At 31.1% G+C, this 22,684-nt stretch overlaps 1 protein-coding gene across 1 annotated transcript in view; it reads right to left on the bottom strand.

Moving 5' to 3' along the window:
• Positions 1–22,684, bottom strand: part of LOC130891864 (probable G-protein coupled receptor 158) — a 419,687-nt gene that overhangs the window by 177,391 nt on the left and 219,612 nt on the right. The window contains exon 5 of the mRNA XM_057796922.1: positions 10,517–10,717. Coding sequence (XP_057652905.1) covers positions 10,517–10,717 — 201 coding nt within the window. The remainder of the gene's footprint in view (positions 1–10,516; positions 10,718–22,684) is intronic.

Raw genomic sequence — 22,684 nt, 5'->3', positions numbered from 1 at the left:
ACATTGGGCTTCCACCCATTGTATGTACTAATTAATTGAAGCCCTTTTACACATCAATCATCACTAATCTGTTTAATTAAAAAAGGGATTGCCTGACTTGTTTTCTTACAGTAAGCCCTGTCGTGTTGTCGAATAACCTGGTGTTTTATTTTGGTGACTAATTTTTCCTTATCCTGGTTAGTGGGGCATTTTTCAAAGCTAGCAATTTTCTTTCCTGCTTCTATGAATTTGGTTCTCTACAAAATCGTATTGGTTGACAATTTTTGAATTATAGATCGATAAATAATAGCTTTCGATTCAATAAAAAGAGAGAAAATAACGGAAGAACTTGGAAGACAAGGAATTCCAAGAATATTAATAGAAGTAATACTAAATAAAAGGCATTAAAGTGAGATTCCAAGGCACAACATCAGAAAAGACACACACAAATAAAGGCGTCAAACAGGGAGACCCAATGTCACCAACGCTATTCAATATAATATCAAATGGACAGAGGAAATTAATAAAGGCAATCAACAAATTAGAAGAAGAAGCAAGCAAAACCAGAAGAGAGAGCAAACCAACTGAAAACTAACAAATATAATTATGAAGCAGTATCGACCTCTAACTATCTAGGAATAACATTGGGACAAACAACCAGAGACAGATACAAGAAACAAACAAGAAAAGAAACAAACAAAAGAAACAAACAAGAAAAGAAACAAAAACCTATTGAAAAACATAACCAAACAAAACAAAATGAAAATGTACAAAGCCCTAATAATACCAGTAATCACGTATACGATGGAAACAACAGTAGTTAACAAAATGGACGAAAGACAATTTAAAAGAACCGAGAGGAAAATAATGAGAACTATAACAGGTCCAAACACAACACAGGAGGGGAAAGGAGAGCAAAGAAAAACGAAAGAAATAAAGAAAGAGCTGGGAAAGTTAAACATAGTGAGATACATAAAAGTACAAAGACTCAAATGGGCTGAGCTGAGAAGAAAACCAACTGAAATGATCGAAACAATAACGCAAAGGACCCCATTGCGGCCAAGGAGAAGAGGCAGGCCGAGAAAGACTTAAACAAACGAAATAGAGGAGGACATAAGAGCACTTAATATAGAAAATTGGAGAACAAACGGCCGGAATCGAAAGGAATGGAAAATAATAACAAAAGAACAAAAGCAGCTGAGACAAACGATAAACTATAAAGAAAACAAAAATAGAAAACAAGAAGGAACCCACCTCAAAAAAGGATGTTAAAGCGCGATAAGCGATAGCCAGAATCCAAAGGATTGAAAGGCTTGTTGATGATGATGAGATCGATTATAAGAGTTTTGGGCAAAAAGCAAATGCTTTAGCAATGAATTCTAAAAACTTTGAAGAGTTATTCTCATTTTTTAGTTCCAATTTAGCTTTTACTAGTATAAAAAATAGTGATATATAATTATATGTAGGGTGAGTCATGATGAACTTTACATACCCTGTGTCAAAATAAGTTCACAGTGCCATTGTATCTAACAATCTTGTCCAAATAACTTCCACAAAGAAAATAGTGGTCTTGTATAATGAAATCGATAGCAGGTTTAAGAGTCTGATGCCAAAGTTGCTCAAATATGGATAACGTATATTTATGTTATTATATTGAAGTATACTTACTTAAGTTACCACTTTGTTAATTGTAATCATATTATTTTGTAAGGGTTGGAACTAAAGCTAGCCTTAAGCTATATTTCGGTTCTAATTTAGTCCATTTATTATTTTCACGAAGTGTATCTAAAATGTTAGATCTGTTTCTATTTCTATCAGTGACAGTGCTGCGATCGATGGTCTGAGCAAGCGCGGCTGTTACTCTGACTCAAGCACAAGAAATGTACACCATATTCAGATCACTGTCAGCCTTAAAGAGAGATAAGCCAAGCAAAATTTAACGGCAAATCTCCTAGGTTAACGAACAATAGGTTATGAGTGATTCAATTAATGAAGGACTTGTTCAAGTGCACGAAGAAGAGCGATGTGGAAGCAAGTCTTTGGTTACTAATGAACTGGTTCACGTCATTGAGAGAGAAAAAATCAAGCAAAATGATCAGTTGACAATTAGTACTATTGATGTGGAATTCCTACAAATCTCACGATCAATAATTCAGGGAATTTTTACTAAAAAACTGACATGAAAATTTTTTCTGGAATAATGAATTTTTTCTGAAATAAATGAATTAACTTACATCCGAGGATCTAAGCGTCAATCAAATCTTGATACCTCGAAAACTCATGTGTACTGTATTTGTGGGACAGAATAGGCATCTTGCTGATTAATTTTTTATCATGAGTTTGAACAATCAATGCACAATGACTATGAGACCATTAAAACATGGCACTGTGCAATACGAGGATTACTGTCAAAAGCTGTTGATTTTTTCTACGATAATACGCAACCTCTGCGAACATGACAAATACATAAATTTGGCTGACTCGTGTTTCATCATTCTCCATACAGCACGGACCTCGACACTTATATCTCTTCTTACACCTAAAATCTTTCTTTAGTGGTTAACACAACAACGATTATGGCCAGCTAAAGGAACATGTTACAACATGGTTGAAAACATTGTCTGTAACCTTCTATGAAAAAGGCATACAAAAATTTGATAAGAGCTTAAAAAAACTTCGAAAGCTACGTAAAAAATTAATTTAACAAATTTGTGTACAATAAATATTATACTGTATCTGTACATGTTTTTTACATAACTTACTTTGTGGATATACCTCGTATTTCAATTTTGTGTGTCAATTATTTTTGATAGTAACTGCAACAAGGTGTTCAGCATATCATTTTTAATGCAATTTTTAATTAAGAAAGGATACTTTTATCATGTGAAATTTGAGAATTTTCATCAATAAGTTTTGCTATAATTATTTTGAAATGTTGTTTCTCAAAGACGCCGCTTTCAATAGTTTTATTATTTTTTACTCTCGGATAAATCTCTCCAAAGTAATCTTATAATATAAGCAAAATATTGGGATGGGGTACTGGAGAAGAGACAAACAGAATAGAATAAGGTGAAAATATTCGATATGCATTCAAAGAAGATAAATAAAGAGGTTCTTTCGAAAAAAATGTCGATTTATTCGAATAAGATAAGCTATGGTAAGAGGAATAGTTTTTTTCTTGTAGTTGATGGGCAATTTTTTCTTTTTGAGAAATATATATTCTCTTGAATGTTGTAGAAATACAATATGTACTTGAAAAAGTAGTCTGAAATGGAACTCAATCGTTTGGTTTAGACATATATATCTCTTTCAATTTTGATTCAAATAGACGTTTACTAAAGTATGGAATTTAATAAAAAGGGTACTACAGAAAAATAAATTCCAATTTTCAGAATCACATACAGTAGAACTATGACTACAATATTTCATACCGAGAAAATAAAACACTGGTATATATACTGTTCGTATATGTACTTCATTCTTTTTATTCGTCACTAGTTTGGTTATGGAAACCGACATGCAGCTCACATAATCTATTTGTTCTTCCTTTTGTTTCGTGGAATACTGTCATGGGAAATAAGAAACCATAATCCGTACGTTTCTTCCGATATTTTAAGACGAACACAATAAAACCGAGATAGATTCTTTCGTACAACTTTTACGATTTACGTGTTTTTTAAAAGATACTTGTTACTGTAACAAAAGCTTATCCTTATCAAGCAATCTTGAATGTAATATTCAATAATTTCCATATTCTGTTTGTGTTCGTATAAAAGCGACAAATAGCATTGGCTTTTACCAAATTACTTTTGTTTTTTTCATTATTTTGATATTTCAATTTCTCACGTCACAAACTTTTTTCATTTCAGACATGAATGACAGATTTACGGCAACGAATTGGTATAACCGATACTACACAATTACTGTAGTGAATTATACATAGTGAGTCACAGAAAATTTTCTACTCTGATATTTAGCAGAATTGTTATGAACGCGTCTCCGCCCTAGAGCCGATTCTGCTTAGATGTAGTGAAATTCTAGAATTAGGCGGAAGTGCGCTACCTTCATGTATGTTGGAAATACACGGAATCCGTCTGATGTTTATTTTATATAAGTTTTTATCATAGCAGGCGGTTTATTTACATTATTTCTTTTCAATAATTTCTAGGAAGGTCTATTTATTTATTTGTTTTATTTCTTCATTCTCTAAAAGTTTTGAGAATTCTTTTAGCAGTTTAGTTAGTTTATAATAAATAGTCGTAGTGAACAAACCAAGATAGAAAGTAATCGAAGAATATAAATAAATCACTTAAATTAGTTAAGTGATAGTGATAAGTGAATTATATTATGAGTTAGTGTGATGTAAAGCATTTAAATAAATTAAGAACGTAAGAGACACTATTTATAAATTAACTCCACGGTAGAAATCGTATAAATGGAGAAGAAAAAAGTATTCTTTTCGACGGAATATCGACATCTGTCATTTGTCCATGCGTCTCCAGTTTCCTAACACCTGAATTGTGTATAGGTTATATAAAACATCAGTATAAAGTGAAATTAAAATTAAATTTGAAAAACAATATAATAATTGATTGTGATGTAACGAAACTCAACTGATTGAGTGATGTGATATATTGACTTAGTGTATTAGATGTTTAAAATGGTCTTCTTCCAACAGTTCGTTGCATTTCAGGGGTTACATTGTATTCACACATTATTCTTTGTCTCAGTTCTTCATATCAAGTGTACTTATAAATTTTGCTCTCACAAAAATGAATCCAGAGGAGTTAAATTGGGGGATCTTGCAGACTATCCAATAAAGCTCTCCTCGCCTATTCAAAAGTATCGATTATGTTTGTGAGAGGTTCCCTCAACAATTTTCTGGCGTTTCTTTTCATTTCAAAAGGTGTCCGGTCAAGAATTTTTAAAAAAGAAAATTTATATGTGGATGCAACATATTTTTTTGTTTACCACGCCAATGCCAATCTCTGTCAAAATATGGTTTACCTTATTTTACGAAAAAAATCAAACTCGAATCGACTTCGATAATTGAAGAAGTTGTAGGTATTAAAAAACCAACAAAACTAGAGGTTATTTATCAAGTTTCATCACTTATTTTCGTTACAAATTGAAACAAAGATTTTCGATTTTCATGGTATAAAAAATTGTTTATTATAGTTATTAATTAAGTCTTTAAAGATTCCGATAGGATGTTGTAAACAAAACAATAAAACCAATTCAGACTCACCTCAAGTATTCTGTACTCATAACCTCACAAAATGAAGGAATTAAATTTAAAGAAGTTGGCGAGCTCTTAGTTTAATTTTAATTTAAATTTAATATCAATTTTCTGCATGAGCATTATCATTTCTGTGTCTTTCAACTAGTAATTTAATTTGTTGCTATAATGTAATTGATAATTTTGGCTTCATAAACCAAGCATTTTGAACTTACTACTTCAGATTTCAGGCAGCGCTCAATGGCAGGATTAACGTAAATTGATTGATTTTAAAACAATTTTTTAAATCTTTAAAACGATCTTCTCGTTTTGGAGCATATGAAGTACAACTCTTCACCCCGTATCGTTCACTTGTATAATGCAATTGAAGATCCAAAGTAGAAAATACATCATTCAATTCATTTCGAAAAGTTCTATCGGAATCCGCAAAGTTTCAATTAATAACTATAATAAACAATTTTTTTACAAAAAATCGAGAAACTCAGATGTAGCCTTTTTTTGTCAATTTCCGGTGTAAATAATTGACAAAAATGAATAAATAACTTACAGTTGTCTAGGTTTCTCAAACCTACAACTCTTTTTATATACCAAAGCACTACTTTTTTTCGTAAAATGAGAAAAAACCCTATTCAGATCCTTTAGAAGTGATATAAGTTCCCTCAGAAGCTATAGCATCATTTTCGACATTATTGACGTACTGAACAAAAAAAAATGTCGCATCCACATATCAATATTTTTCGAAAATAAGTTTCTTCGATCCAATTTGAATAAACTATGCTTTAAACAAGACGCTTTTATGTGATATTTTATTTTTCAAACTTCTGCTTATACCGATAATACGTTCTTTTAATTTTGAATTTTCTCTTCCCGCACATCACAAATAAGCTTGCTTCTATCAACGATAACAATTGGATTTTGAAAATCTTCCTTTTAACAATTTCATGTGTACCTACATCTTTCATTGACGGTAATCGTCATCCTTTCATTTTTATAATTGCAAAATGTTCGACTGATATTTCACTGAATACCTATATTTCGTTTCAGCATTGAATTTTTATCTAAAAAAATGATAGGGGAATATTTCACCATGACGAACACCAAGGGCTATTTCTACTAGGATCTATTGTTATGAATACATACTCGTAAATTTGATCACAAGTATAATTGATGATTCAAATTAAATGAAATGTAGAGTATGTTTTGTTTATCGCGAATGCATGTTTTATCGTAGAAATCTTTTTAATCAGTTATTATGAAGAGTTTTCACAAATATTTACCTTAGTGGAAAATGTACATAAAATATTCATATTCGATTGTCAAATTTAAATTTAAAGTAGGGTTTTTATCCATTTTCTCCGAACAATTTCGGCCACTTCAGTTAAAATTGTGGTTTCCATCGAAGGTAAGGATATTTAATGCTTCATTGTTGCGATTCAGATTCCCCGGATATCGGATTTTGAAGCATTCATATTTCAACATCACACTTTTTCTTTATTGGGAAATAATTTTTAGTGTCCTTGATGCACTCCTGCACTCGCTAGATTTGAAATTTTCATTTAATTCGGGAGCCGTCAGTAGTTCGCCCGACCCTTTTTTATGATACTCCAGCAGTTTCAAACTCACAGTAAGCCCTTCAGCTTTTCTATTTTGTATTGTCACTAAAATTGGGAAATGTGCATAAAAAACCTTAAAAACTATTAACTAAATGATGAATAATTTTACCCATCTTGAATGTTCTATAAATAGATTCAATATATCACAGTCGTTAGTCAGTCATTTATCGTAGCAACTAGTCATTTATCGTAACCACGTAGTGTGGTAGAAAAATACGGTGATTGCAATTTCATACCAGCAATCACTTACTACTATCCATTTTTAATTTAAACCCTTTTGGGTCTGTCAGACTGTTACTTTAGCCGTTTTAGTGAACTCGTCGGTGCGGTCTCTGTAGTGAAACCTAGATCTTGAATAACGCATTTATCCAGATCCGGACTTTATTGTCGAAATTGTTAGTGGAAATGAAAGTTGAATCTATTGTTATAACCCTTGGAGAAATATTCAGAGTTCTATATGAAACTCGTCGATCAAGGTTATGATGACTATTGTTTTCAATCCGTAAATATGCTAAAGGCTTTCGTCTTTATCATGACAAAAGTTTTGAAAATGCCACGATAATCATACTGCCTTTTACGTAGAAGAATGAAGCCATTATGCTCTTGTATAGTTACTCTGTTGATATATATGAGATTTAGTCTAGTCTCTATTACCCAATATTCAGTTTAAGCATACTTAACTTTCGGAACAATTTCTTCCAATGCTTTCAGTAGTTTTAGAGTGAAATGTTTCATCGACTATTCTTTAGTATTAAATATTTTAAAATTGGTTTCAGCATATTTTTGTAGTGGACAGCCAATTTTTTTCTAAATGAATACAAATAGGTTTGTAGCTTTTGTTGCCCATGATAGGAAATAAGCCGACTCATTCTCCTATGCAACTCTGGTTTATACTTCTTTATAGGTGTAAGCCATATTAGCCTAGACATTGTACAATATTTAAACTATCAACTGTTAATTATAATCAATTGATTAGTGTATTATGTTGATGTAACAACTTCTATGAAATCAAACATGGATATGAAGGAATTTGCCGTCATCTGAATTGACTGTCCGAGAAATGGTCCCAGCCTTAGAATTAAGGCTGTTATCCTGAATAAATCTATTGAAATAACAGTCTATAGCACAATGATTTGGTGTCTGTTGTTGTTCAAAACTGCTCCTGATTCTATTTTTTCTCAATGTTTATAAACTTATGAAGTTAATTTGTCTGATGTGTCTTCTTAAAGCTACTCGTTTATGTTTATCTTTCACTCTACTTTGAAGCTATAATATGCTGCTAAATTTTTATGTTGATGACTGACAATTTCTATAAAAATATGATATTTCACTGCGTAATTTCGAAAAAGGAAATTTGTAGTTTAATTCACTTTTTAAAAATACCTGAAAAAGTTCTAAACTCGAATTATCGCATTTTATATATTGTCATCGTTTTTGGATATTCTTTTCAACTTTTAATATCATCTCTCTAAGGGGAAAATCTTAGATTTTAACGAGATTCAGCGGAGATTATCTCAAATGTGCCGAATTATATTAAAACTTCTTCCACCGTTCAAAGAATTATTCCGTGTGTAACTTGGTTAGCAAGATTCATATTTTGTGAAAAAAAAAATCATGAATGGAGCAGATGAAGAAATGTAGTAGGATTTAGAAAAAGCATAAAGGCTACAATGAAATTTGAATACAACTTTTATGAATATTTTTTATCCGAAAAATATTCTCAACAGATGTATAGTTTGGCTCACTCCGTACATGAGACATTACCTCTTAGAACGATTGGAGTTTCGCACACAACTCTTTTTTCAATTCAATAACTATTGAGTAACTTTTCATTTCTATAATAATCCCAACTACAACAACAATTATTGTTGTTTCCATTTAATTGGAAACTTTGTAAGAATTTATTGAAGAAGTCTCAAAAAAGAAGCAAGTTATTCACTACTATTACAGTACAAGCTCTCATACTTCTGCTAAAACAAAACCCAGACTTAAGGTTGAATTGATCCACTATAGAATCCTAGTTTGGCACCCAATGACTTTTGTTCGCTCAAAACGCATGTGCAGAAGTTATTTCAGTCTTAGTCTAAAAAATGATTCAAATATTAGCTCAAAATCATAAAAAAATGAAACAATCTGATGAAGAATATTTAAAAAATGAATAAACCAGCTTCGTGAACAGTTTTTTCGACATTGTAAGATTCTATGATGAAAAATAGAAATGCCACCCCTGGTATTAATCAATATTATACTGTCGCAACTAATAAAACCAGAACCATGCTGAAAAGCAACAAATATTTTATGTCTGGACATCACAAGTTTTTTATCATCAAATCCCAAGGTATGAAGGATAACTTGGTATGTGAAAATAGATTTCAAAAGAAAGCTGACTGTTTCCATTGAGTGAATACCTTAATTCGACAACTTTCGCTACGTTCGAACTGGCATAAAAAAATGATACTTTTGGGGGTATATTTTCCACATAAATTGGAATCGAGGACATGATGCGTATTGCATGCATAAAATAGTATTTTGAATAGATTTAACATTTTCCCAACCTAATCTCATTTTTATGTAATATATAATGAATTCTGGAAAAAACGTAAAAAAACAATGTACTAAAAGATAAGAATTGAAACTGACACAAGCCTAGAACATTTAGTGATATAGTGAACCTTTTTCTTTAAGTAATTTCTTGTGAATATACCAAATGTATTCCAAATATTTCTATATGTGACAGTGCTATTGATCGGGAGGGTCAAGCAAGATTCTTCCAAATTCTGTGAGCATAGGTTATATGCGTGCTAGTAACCTCAATCTTAATACTTCTGTGTCGGTTAAACATCCTCATTAGATGTTGACCGCCGTCCACTGTCACCTGTCAAGAAACAAGCTCAGTGATGTTACTATTCAAAAGTCGAAGGATTCCATTCAGAGGGAATCCTGCCCATACTTCTATTCCTTTCAAAATCATGCAATTGATAAAATTTGTTAAGTCCTTCAGCTCTTGGTTTCGAATATTCCCAACAAGCAGTCAAACGAAACAAATTAAAGGATATAATTCTACCGCAATGCAAGAATATTTACTCTTTCAAACAGCAGAGTAGCTTCCCAACCCCTTGACTTTTGTAAAATTGAGTGAAACCTGGTATGGTGATGCACTCAGTCCTTAAACTCACTGGTTACCGACAACAATATTACTCTCATATGAGTACCCGGCCTCACTCGAATGTAAGGCAATGAAGAAGGGGATCATCTGGCGAAGAACTCTCCACATAGCACCACAACTTATCACCTTTTCAAAAACCCATGGTCCTAAAAACGTAAAATTATAACAAGTAATCAGAAACATATAGTGAAAATCCAGGTCTGAAAGGTTCGAACAGATTTCTTTCTTATTCAACTAACTACTGGTATGTTCATTGGGCACTGTCTGGTGAAATACTATTGAAAAACACGGAAAACACTGAAAAACAAGACAACCCCCAAATCAGTCCCCACAAATATCAACTGGAATTTCCCATTGATTCTTTCAGAACAATAAGGGGTTGAATAAACTTAACATTCCATTTCAAAGCTTTCGTGTTTAAAGGTTATGATTATGAGAATGAATAACTTTCACTTTCAACTCCAGAAAGTAGATGTATAAAGCAAACATATGAAAATAAAATTATATCATTATTCTTACCTTAACATCTCCATATTTCCAAGTAAAAAACACAACAATTGGTAAACAGCATATCGTGACGCATGAAAGAATCAAAATGACCGTCCGCATAACCCAGTTCAGAGTTACTACACAGGGACGTTCGTCTTCACAGGATTCACATCCTTCCGGACATGGAAGACACTCAAACATATCTTCTTTATCGTATTGACTGCTTTTACCCTGAAAATAATAACTTATGTTTCAGATGCTGATAAATATTAATGAAAAACAAACTGCAAAAAAATGTTCCACTAGTAAGCATGATATATTTGACATATTCCCGAATTTGTTGAAAGAAATAGGTTTGTTTTCTGATATCAAATAACTTAATTGTTTGATATTATTTGCCTTATTGTTAATTAATATACCTGTACAATAATAAATCGTAAAGTTGAGCGTTTACAATAGAAGCTCCATGTTTCATTATCTCCCTTTCATTGTACTGCATTGATTTCACCTTTGCGAAGCTTTATACCGAAAAATTACATATTAAGAACAAAATAACTTGTATTTGTTAAATAAATATCCTAACAAATTAAACATTTTTACCCAACGATCAAAATGCGTATTCTTATGAAATTAATTATAAATTTAGTTTGTGAGAATGAGACTACTTATTTAAAAATCTATTTTCATTCAAATATATCTCAAAAATTTGTGATGATTGAGTTATTATGATGATAATAATCTATGTCCTACTTGAAGGTTGAACTATTCATAACTTTTGAAACAAATTACTAAGATATGTGGGTGATGAACAGTTAGATACATCTAACGGCAAAGACCATGAACAAACTTTCTTAAGGAAACTAATTAGGAGGAAGTGTTGCATTAGCTTGTGCTAGTATATTTATAGAAAGAATTTCAGTCGAATCTTTGTTCAAGGAATTGCATACGAAATTTATTATGAAAGGTTCATGGTACATTACAGTAGATATTATTATGATATGATTTTTTCATGTTTATTATTGTTCACATATAATTGGAATGGAAAAGGAAAAGATAAGACTGGAAATAGGACAAGAGAGAAAACAGATTAGTTGAACATACTAATGACCTAGATTCAAAAAACTTAAAGAGACATATAAAGAAGCAGGCAATGGAAACGGATAAGGTTCCAAACAAAGGAAATATACTCGTAGATAGACCATAAGAGAAGATACGGAAGGGAAAAGTGATAAGGAAACATAATGTCCTCAGAATTGAAATCGAATAGAAAAAAATCAATCAGTAAAAAGAGGAGCAAACAGAAGAAATGTCAAAACTGAAACTAGATATAATTGGGACGGACACAAAAATAAAAGACAAAAGACTAACAACACTATTAAATGATATCTCATGTATTATTGGACTTCTTAAATACGTTGATTACACTTTAATTTATTGTAAGTTACTCCTAGTGTGTTGAAATCTTACTCCAATAAACATTCCGTGAAGAGTAAATAATGAAAATTAAAAAATCAGCTCACGTATCGTACAGGTAAACTGCAAATTAGATTAACCACTACATCAGTCACAAATAAATTTCTATTCACTAGTTGAATAGAAGAGCTAGACTCCAATTATTTTGAATTAGGTCAACTCGATCAATTGCGAATAAACTTAAATAATATCATTTAACACAGCAGGAAAGTTCTTTTACCAAGAAGCAACAGATTTTAAATGATATAAGAGAGTGTATTCACATTTCGTTGAAGTTATTAGTCTCATAATTAATATCTGTTTTTATGTCGTGCCCCTGAATTTAAACATGTCCTAATATATTAAACTTTGAAGTACATTTGCTTAGCTTTCTTTCAATCATTCTCTCTCTATTTATTGACCAGTACGTTTTCATAATAAACCGTATGGATTGAAATAAATATGAAATTCGTTTATTGTTGGTTTATTGGAACCAAAAGTTCAAAGCAACCATAGCAGCAAGGAAAATATTTGACATTGAAGAGAAAAACATATTGAATGAGTGAATGGCACAGTATTGGTTCAACCGTTTTAGTATCGAAAATTTGACGATTGAAATTCGTTCGCGCTCAGGTCAGATTACTAGGAAAGCAGTAGAAAACTAGCCTAGTACTAGCACCCGCCGAATATCGAACTCCTTAGGACCTTCTGAAAATAGCATACTCCGCCATTTATGAACGTTAGGTAAGATTTATGAAAGTTGTCGAATTAGCCGAAATTCAAGCGAAACGTCGAGTACAGGTGTCTTGTCCTGCCTAAAGATGATAATGTTATTAGATGCATTGTTACTTGCGATGAAAAAAATAATAGACAAAGGACAATTACCAAAACTTGACACAAAGATAGGTCGATTCAAGCGGAAAGCCTTGTTGTGCTTCTAGTGGAATCATGAAAGTTCAGTGTACTTTGAAATCATTCCAGGTGGTCGAAGTATAAATGCCAAGGTATATAGTAGTCAGCCGATGCAAGTTTATGAAGTTTTATTGGAGAAATATCCATATAAGAAAAATTTAAATACAAACGACATGCTGAAAATGGGGTGCAAAAATTTTTTAGTCCAAAAATTGCTTTTATCAAGATCTCAAAAAGCTTGCTGAACGTGCAGAGAATACTATCGAATATTCTTCGAATATTAAGGCTTTTTTTGGTATGATTATTTAATAAACAAAAAGACCATTTTGAAACCGACATTATTCCTGAATCGATAATTTCTTAATGGAACGATTATCAATTGAAACAGTATAAAACGTGAGAAACTACAGAGGAGCAGATGCGGACAGCGACCATTTTTTAGGAATTGTGAACATTGTAAAAAGACTACAAATAAGACGTCTTATAGATAATAAAACAACAAAGATAAAATACGAAGAAGAACTGGAGAGAGCACTAGCAAAACAACAGAGCTATAATATTCATGTTGAATGGACACATTTAGAGAAAACTATAACGAAGGCGGCAAGTAAAATAATACCACAGACAAGAAAACAGGGAAAAAGGGACGAATGGTTCCATGCTAAATGTAAACAAGAAATTGAATGTTCAAAACAGACCAAAAAGAGACATTCTTTATATGTTCCATTTATGTTTTTAGTACAAAATCTCACAAATTGTATATATCATATTAAAAGAAATTTACATTTCACTCTTATTCATTGTCATTAAAAACGATTTTATGAATATGATCCTATTGCTTATTTCTTTGAATCAAAAAATTTCACATAAGGGATGAAAATAATAAAATTGTAATATTAAATTTGAATCAATCTGTTTCAAAGTACTAATAGTGCACTAATCACACTTAGCTAGTATTTTGGAAATGGTTTTCTCCGGCACTGTTATGTACATTGGCATGACTGAATTGCTACCAGAACTTGCCTAATTTGGCACATTTTCCCAGCTCATTCAGTCGACTTAGAAAACAAGTTTTTTTCTGTTACTCTTCTTTATTTTCAATGGACTCTTTTTCATAGTTTTCAAAGTTACTATATAAATATCATAGACATATTTTAACAATCCATGAGGTTTCTTGGTACTTTTTTCTCTCAACCTAGGTGGGTCGCTCAAGGTCCATGTTTTCCAACAGTGCATACACAATCTAATCGCCGTGGTAGTAATAGACTGAGACGTCGATACATTCTTAACACATGAGGGTACCAGGATTCCCAGTCAACCAATTAATTGATTCTTGATAGTGAAAAAAGGATAAGATAAGTTGCAAGTTCTAGTAAATCATCCCGTTCTTACGAATATGATGCAGACAATCTCCATTTTAGGGGGAAGATTTCACAGTATCTCCTAAAGAAAATAGAAGTAAACCAAAAAATTTCCAAACCTAAAAGGGCTTCTGTGTACTGTATCAATTCGTAAGGATTCTTCTCGATATTCTGCCAACAGACATACATTGTTTCAACATTTAAATTGTTTCTATTCCAAATTTCTTCACGTCTTCATCATTTACATAAGAGGTCAACTCATGCTCAAAATCATAAACTAGAACTCAAAGATTCTTCAAATATTTTCTTAGGTCACATTTTTTAGGTCATATCATTTTTAAATAGAAAACAATGTCATTATTTTAAAACATTCTAATAGTTCTGGGCATTATTCCAGCGTTATTGTTATTATAAAAACATTCATCATATTTTCTCTTTATTCTAGAAACTATAGTTGCATTTTACTGATAATTCTTCAAAAAAGAGGTTTACTTTAAATTGAAGTTTTTTTTTTAATTGTATTTCTATCCTTTCTGATGACCAATTATTTTTAATCCATTATTTAAAAAAAATTGAGGCTGTATACTCAATCTAAGCACGAAGACTTGAAGGATATGAGCTCAAACTTTGACATCTATTCATTTGAAGATAGTATCTTGGAAAAAAAACTTAAGAATGCGAGTTGTAGTGACCTCTATCCGTTAGAATAGGAAATTATTGATACATGGTTCAAGAAGAAATGTTCATAGAAGGTTTCATGGAATTATAAGATCAATTTTTTTTCAAAAATATTGGAACTTGACAATTTGGCATCAATAGAAGGAACATATGAGTAGAAGAATTACATAGATCCAAATGTTTTGACTTGCATAACAATAAATTCTTTATACCAAAGATTTTGGTGATAGTGACTAAATTTGCTCCTTCCTGATCCAAGGTAGTCTACACTACTCGTATAATAATTATTTTGTGATGCCTAAAATATAGGTATCTACTGATTTTGTTATTTGAATATGAATTCCAAAGCATTTTAGTTACGTTTCCTCATATTTTCCGATCAGAATAATATTTAAATTTAGATAGCTACTTATATGGATGAAACCAGATACATTAAGGGAAATGCAGATGTTTACTTTTATTTTTCTTTTTACGAGGTTTTTTCCTCCCAAGTATTCTAATATTGGTTCAATCTACCGTATACAAATCCTTTACCCTTAATATATGTTTCACCAGTTTCGATTTCTCTATTTGTTTCATTTTAATGTTGTTTTTATGCTCGAATTGGATTTCACGCACCAGTTGAAATATTTTGTCACAACAGTATCTAGCACGCAGAACCATTTTTTTTATGTATATTTATATTTTCTTTATATAGTCTCACGAACAGCAAATCACCTTTCTGTGTAACAGGCGGCTCTATTTAGTTTTCTTTAATTTTTATGTTGCTAATAAATTTTCATCTGTGGGTTTAAATATAATTATTTATGGATGATGATGGATATGAGGGTCACGTAAATATATTTGTCTTTAATTCATTTTTTATGTACAAAAAATATTCTGCCATAATTGCTGGAAGGTTTATTCTAGGACCCCTGTTTTTAATCATTTTTTTAATATTGAGTGAATAAATATTCTCTCCGAACCTAGGCATTGTTTAAAAAGTGGTATTCGGTAAACTCTCAATTATGAACATGTAAATTTGAGGTCTGTATAATAAAAAATTGAAATAATGTAGGGAATTGAGATGAAGAGTTGTTAGGATAACTGTTCGAGTCTCGGACAATGCTGGAAAATAAATAATAATATTTTTCAATGTGAGATTTTGAAGTGAAAAATTAAAAAAAAAAATAACAAAACATCATAAGTACACACTGCAGCCGGGAGATTTTATAATTATATCATGGAAAAATACATGTTCTTCATCAAGACCATTTGATCTCATTCCAGCTATAGTGAACATGGTAATTTTTCACTTCTTAGGCCTTTTTATATATTTTTCGTCTTTCGATTTATCTTCATTTTATATCTCTTCTCATATAAAATTAGTTCAAAATAACGGAAACTATTAGTAAGTTATTTTCATAGACAAGAGACCTTAAATCAAGACAAATCCTCAAGAAGTAAACACGATATATACCTACTCCTCTCCACAATAGATATTCTATAGATTTTCCAAAAATATTTGTGATTTTCATTCCTAATTTACTACTGATCACCTGAACTAAAGTTGTATTGGGATTCTTTCAACTATTTTTTCATGCTTTTCTTTCCCAAGCAGAGTACTTTCATTTCTCCACTGTTATCTCGTTATCCAATATCATAGAATGATTGGTCACAAAAGAAGCTTTTATCATTTCTGCTTAAATATAAAATACCCATAAATTTGTGTTTTTAAGTAACAAATGCACAAATTATGCTATATTCTCCCCCCTAAATAATGTCTACTCCAGCCTAAATAGCCACAACTCCACTGCAACAACGTTTTGTGATTTTTCTAAGGCGTTCGATTGTGTTAATCATATTTTAATCCACAAATTGCAGTACTAAGGATTCAGGGGAACACCTCGCCAATGGTTTAAATCATATCTTACCAATAGAAGTCAGTTTGTAAGAGTGGTTACAACAATGTCTTCTTGCAAGCCAATAGAATGTGGAATGGCCCAAGGCTCAGTTCTAGGCCCTATTTTGTTTCTTCTGTTTTCTTTCTGTAAAATTCTTAGGACTTCTTGTGGACAATTCCTTGAAATGGGATTTACATATTGCCTGCCTTATCTAAAAAATTGAGTTCCTCCAGTTTTGCGCTGAGATCAGTTTCCAAAGAACCGAACTTATCATGGCCTTATTGAGTCCATTATTGAGCCTTATATTGAGATATGTCTTTCCTTTCTAGGGTACGTGTGATACGACTCAATTTGAGCGAATCTTTAAACTAAAACAGAGAGCTGTTAGATATTTGCTCGGACTAAACAATAGCTGAGACTTCTGAGACTGCGGAGACTTCTTTAAAAGATTAAAAATTCTAGTTCTTCCTTCCTTATTCATCTTCGAATCCGTTTCCCTAATTCGTAAGCACGCTTCTCCAATTTCAGAAAGATTGTTACACGGCTATCCACTTAGGTGCTCAATATTTTACAATGCAAAAAGAATGCACAACCACTTGCCATTTGAAATCAAATCGATATCATCTTTTCCCGCATTTTGCAATAATTTGAGAGCATATTCACTGGAAACTGCCTTCTACTCTGTAAACGACTTCTATTTCAGTAATAATACTCACATACGACTTATATACTAATTATCTCCTATTACTATTACCTATAATTTTGTTACTCAGTGTTGTTTTCTTCTGTATATTGAAATTTTATTTTATTTGTGTCTCTCTCTGTTTTCCTATTATCAATTCTAAATCTGGTCAATCTTCTCAAAATCAAGATGAATTATATTTCGAAGTAAACAACCACTTACTCAATCTATTCAAATACCTTGCGGAAAGCGACATTGATTATTAGAATCAAAATAAAATATGTTTCATTACACAATGTCAGCTCTTCCAGTTTACCAATCCGATGTCTAAGAATTGCACGCACTTACATAGCATACGATTAGTAATTTCGTCACTTCGATCTGCAGTTTTCATCCATCATCTACTTGTAATTAGAACGTTTTCAAGGTGTAAGCGCTTTCCTTAACAACCATTCCTCTCCGATACAAAATGGGAATCATAATAATTTCAGTGTGATGAATTACCTGAAACTTGACTGCCTAGTTGTATATAATTATTGTTATCGTTGGTTATTAATGTGAATTTTCACTTTGGCGTTCATGTCAATGATCTCAGTAGTTAGACACGTGTATACATAATGAGAAATGTCGTAAATATTGTGTAGAGATATGAAATGAAATTTTGAATGGTCGTCATTGAATTTTAACCTATTAAATAGATTTACTTTGCGACTAAATTTGAGAAATAATGTCATACTTAACTTAAACATTTTTTTGTAAATGCAGAGTTTTGTATATAAATAAAAATATATGTTTTTGTTGCTAAATCGTTTTCATTTTAGCTCTATTCTGATTGGAAATAGTGTTTCGATCTAGTTCGTACTTCAGAGCAAAATACAAATTATGGTTTAAAATATTTGTGAATTGTGAATCCAAAATAGATATTGAAAATGCAGTGCGACAACTTTTTGGATCTAAGCCCGAAGATTGGTTTTACCAAGGTCTCAAACCATCTCTAAAACCATAGAATACGATGGTTACACCTCGAATATTAAGGTTTTTATTTTGAGTAATTATTTATGAGATAGACTCTATATAAAAGGTTGAAAAATCCCCGAATGCACTTTTATTTTTTAACACTTCTATGGCAATCATGCATCATCTCTCAGAATCTAGATTCTTTATTAAAATATTCATATGTTTCGATTCTTTGAACTAATTCTGCATAATTCATCAAAAAGATTATCAGGTGAAAAGTTTGTTCAGAATTCACCCTATTTCTTGCATTTTCTCAACGATATATTCCATGGTTCATGAAGAAAACATTCTAACGTTCTTGCCATCTAGCTCTATTACCAATATGTGAGAACATAAATAGTTAGAATTGTTTTATAGACTATTTGAATCGGTATTTAGAAATAAATACTGGAAATTATCGCCAACAATGTAACCAATATTTCATCAATTGATTTATTTTTCAAGATATGTGCGGTGATGTTCATGATTTATCGATGTCTAGAGATAGTTGTATAAAGAAATTTGTTAAATCGTTCGTTATGTTATGGAATTTATGACGACAAAAAATTTCATCTGAGAAAAATGATCGTTGAGATGTTACCAAAAAATATGAGCACATTAAAGCAATCGGATAAAACATTTTTCGATCAGATGAAACAACATATTAGTTAACTTTGAGTTTGTTTAATATTACAGATATTAATGTGTCGAAAGAATAGAGTTAATTGGTTCGTTCAATGGGAAAGTAGTTAACTAAGGAAGGTGTGATGCATATGCGTATATATGTGCTACCACTCTATAGTTTGCGTCATACATATCAAATAAAAACAATATGGTCGATTTTGTTATTTTTATTCAACAAAACATATATAGTAGTCATAAAACTGCAGCCTATAATTGTTTTACTTATTTAAATTTTTGAATTATTCATATAATCTCTTTTTGCTTTTATTATTTCGGTACACAATTTGGCATTCTTTCTAACAACAACAAATAACCGCCGCCTATTCGGTTTTATTCGTTTTGAGGATATTCCGAAGATGTGAAGTGGAAGTAAGACACTGCTTTCTGACTTTCCAGTCCAATTTGTCCCACAACAACTGAATTGGAATGAGGTCGGGCGACTGTGACGGCCAAATCATTCCTTTAAGCACAATCTTTCTTTCCAATTCTTTCAAAATACTTTTGCACAGCACAGGAGTACTTGGGATCGTTGTCATGATGTCATTTTTCCATAATATTTTTATAGCCTCTTTTTACAAAACTTCCTTAAATTTTCACCAGGTCTTCAGTCGCTCTTTCTTCAAAACAACCCGATATCATAACCGAGCTTCCATCGTGTTTTACAGTTGAGATTACACATGGACCTAGGATCCGTTCATCTTTTGAACTGCGCTAAAATCTCCATGCGTCCAGTTTTTATGTTCTTTAGCTCATTAAAAGTTTACTTAGAACTTAGAAAAACTACAAAAAACGTCTATTTTTAGAAACAACAAATATTGCCCAAAATGATCAATGCATTAATAGGAGAACTTATTCAAATAACCTTTATATAATTCATGCATATCTTTTAAATTTTGAAGAAACAAATTGCATAAAAGAAATTCAACGCCATTGACAACTAACTAAACTCACCTGACTATTATGAAATTTAACTTTACTCATAACGAATTAACCTATAAAAATTCATAAATTAAACAATCAATATTCGACATCATTCACAAAAAGGTAACCTAACCTATAGATTATGTAAAGATTTCTATAGTAACCATAATCAATACGCTTAATCTGTCAAGTGTCAAATTGAATTTTTAAGTAACTGAATAATTTTTTTAAATGATATAACAAAATTAATCACACTGCGATTCTTAACTAATTGATGTAAGTAATTTTCATTATTGTTATACTTTTACACATATTCTTTTATTGTAATTGACCATAATTACAGTCCCAGACGATGAATACTTAAGTGTTGGAAAGCTCCGAAAATATATTAGAGTTAGTACAACGAAGTTAGTATTACGAAAACGTTGAATAAATAAGTAATTGATAAATAAAGAATAACAACTAAATTAGGTGGTACTTGCAAGTTTTAACTTGTGGCCCTCACTGACAAAATATGAACAAAAAACGGACAATGTGAAAAATAAATTTATTAAGGATAGTTTTGATTAAAAACTATGGGAATATGATGAAATATATGGCGTTCTTTGATTTTTTCAATCCTCTAGCCATTTCCTCGCTCAAATATTTGTCGCTGTTGGATAAGTCCGAAACGTCCAAAACATAAACATATTTAATAACGTTTTTCTTCGAAAGATTTTCTTCGAACTTTAGGCATCATAAATATTTATGAATTTAACATGATTTTCACAATCACAATAGTCTCAGTATTTTGTGACTATTCTTGGTGAAATGCCAAAAACGTCAGATACTTTCTCTTCGTTTTCCTTACTACACATCAACAAGTTCTTACTTCTACCTTTATAATTTATTAATCAGTTACCCAATGATACTGTACTGGGATTAGTTATGAAATAAGCATTCAAATCATCCATTTTTTCACTTATTTGTACAACCCAGCAATATTAATATCATGCTTCTACGGGAATTCGCTCGAATACGTTAAAACATTGTAATTACCTCTCATACCATAATTTAATAAGCCCTCTAATAGGATAATGTAAATATTTTTTATAGTAATTCAATTGAAGATTTAATCAACTTCCACATCATTTGATCAACGTTATGTTTTTATATTTGCATTACCTCGTTATAAATGTGTCATGCTCTTTCATAATTTATTCCACGTGTATACCTACCTGGTCCAAATGACAAGAAGTGAAATATGAGCATAGAGTCTAACCTATAATTTCCTGTAGAGCGCTTCACTTAAGAATAAAAATGGAGAACAAGTTTTATGTTCTATATGATAACTAAGCACTGAAAGAGTATTTTAACGACATTTTTCACAGAAGTCTTAAATTTTTATATTACTAATCGTAAAAGATTTAATTAAAAGTTTTAGACGCCATACATCTTAGCATATTGTGGAAGATTTTTAATGTGTTGCCAAGAAACCTGAGGTTGCAGTTAGTATTATAATCTTGAATATATACTATTTCTTTAATATATTAATGTTCATTTCCTGGTAACCAAGAAAAAGTTGGAACTTTTCGAAGCATCTCAAGTTAATAGCTTAAATTCAATCAAATATGTCTGAAATAGATAATTCTTTAGAATATTTGATGCTTAAAAAGCATAAATTTCAAAGAAAATGTGTTTTAATTTTCTCCATTCCGTTGTGACCTCTTCCAATGACAATTGAAACTGAATTAAATTGTTTCATTACAGTTCTTTTATTTTTCTAAGGGCCCCATACTCAACATAAAAACCCAAGGTCAACCTTAAGGCAATAGGCCTCGAGGAGAATTTATATTGTTTGTATGTAGAATTCTGTGAAGGTATACTTGCTATAGTATAATAAAGATCAATAAGAGTATTATCAAATAAAACTAAATGAAATAAACTATTTTAATTACCATTTTATATCAGCATTTTTGTTACATGCAGTTTGAGTACTCAAGCATTAAACTCGAGACTTACCTAAATTGGTTACAGGAGAGCAAATCTGTTTATAGAAGTTCACTAATTAGCGAATAACTCATCTATTGGGGGACGGTCTGTTAATTGAGTTCCAATTTTTCATTATAACTGAGTTATTATGGTCATGAAACGAGAACTTCATTCCGTTTCATATTTACAAATAACTTAAGGCATTCAGAAACTAAATTAGTCATCACGATACTACATAACTGAACCATGATATTATCATTCAATAAATTCAAGTTTAATAAAGGATCTTTATAGCTCTATTTTCTCGATTATTAATATATTTCAGTTACTAACTATTTCGGCTTTAGATGGGTAGTATATTATGCCCACATATTCTTCTGTCGTGGGGTCACATCAGCATAATAGGTATTAGATTTGAATATAATACATTATTTGAATCATTTTAATGTATTTCAATAGAAAAAACTGTTTCAATATATAAAATTTATAAAATGTTACAAGTATCGAATCAAGCACGACCTGTTATCGTGAAGAGAAATTGGTCGAATTTATTTTCGTTTATATTATTATATTATTTTATTTAGTTGAATATTTTACTTTTGAAAATCTATTTTTACAAAAACTTTATTGTTAAAAAAACACATTTTACAATTTTTCA

Source organism: Diorhabda carinulata, chromosome 1 (assembly GCF_026250575.1).
Source record: "Diorhabda carinulata isolate Delta chromosome 1, icDioCari1.1, whole genome shotgun sequence".
In the NCBI taxonomy this organism is placed as follows: domain Eukaryota; kingdom Metazoa; phylum Arthropoda; class Insecta; order Coleoptera; family Chrysomelidae; genus Diorhabda; species Diorhabda carinulata.
Note: the sequence above shows the minus strand (reverse complement) of the source record. Positions and strands in the feature narration are given on the sequence as shown.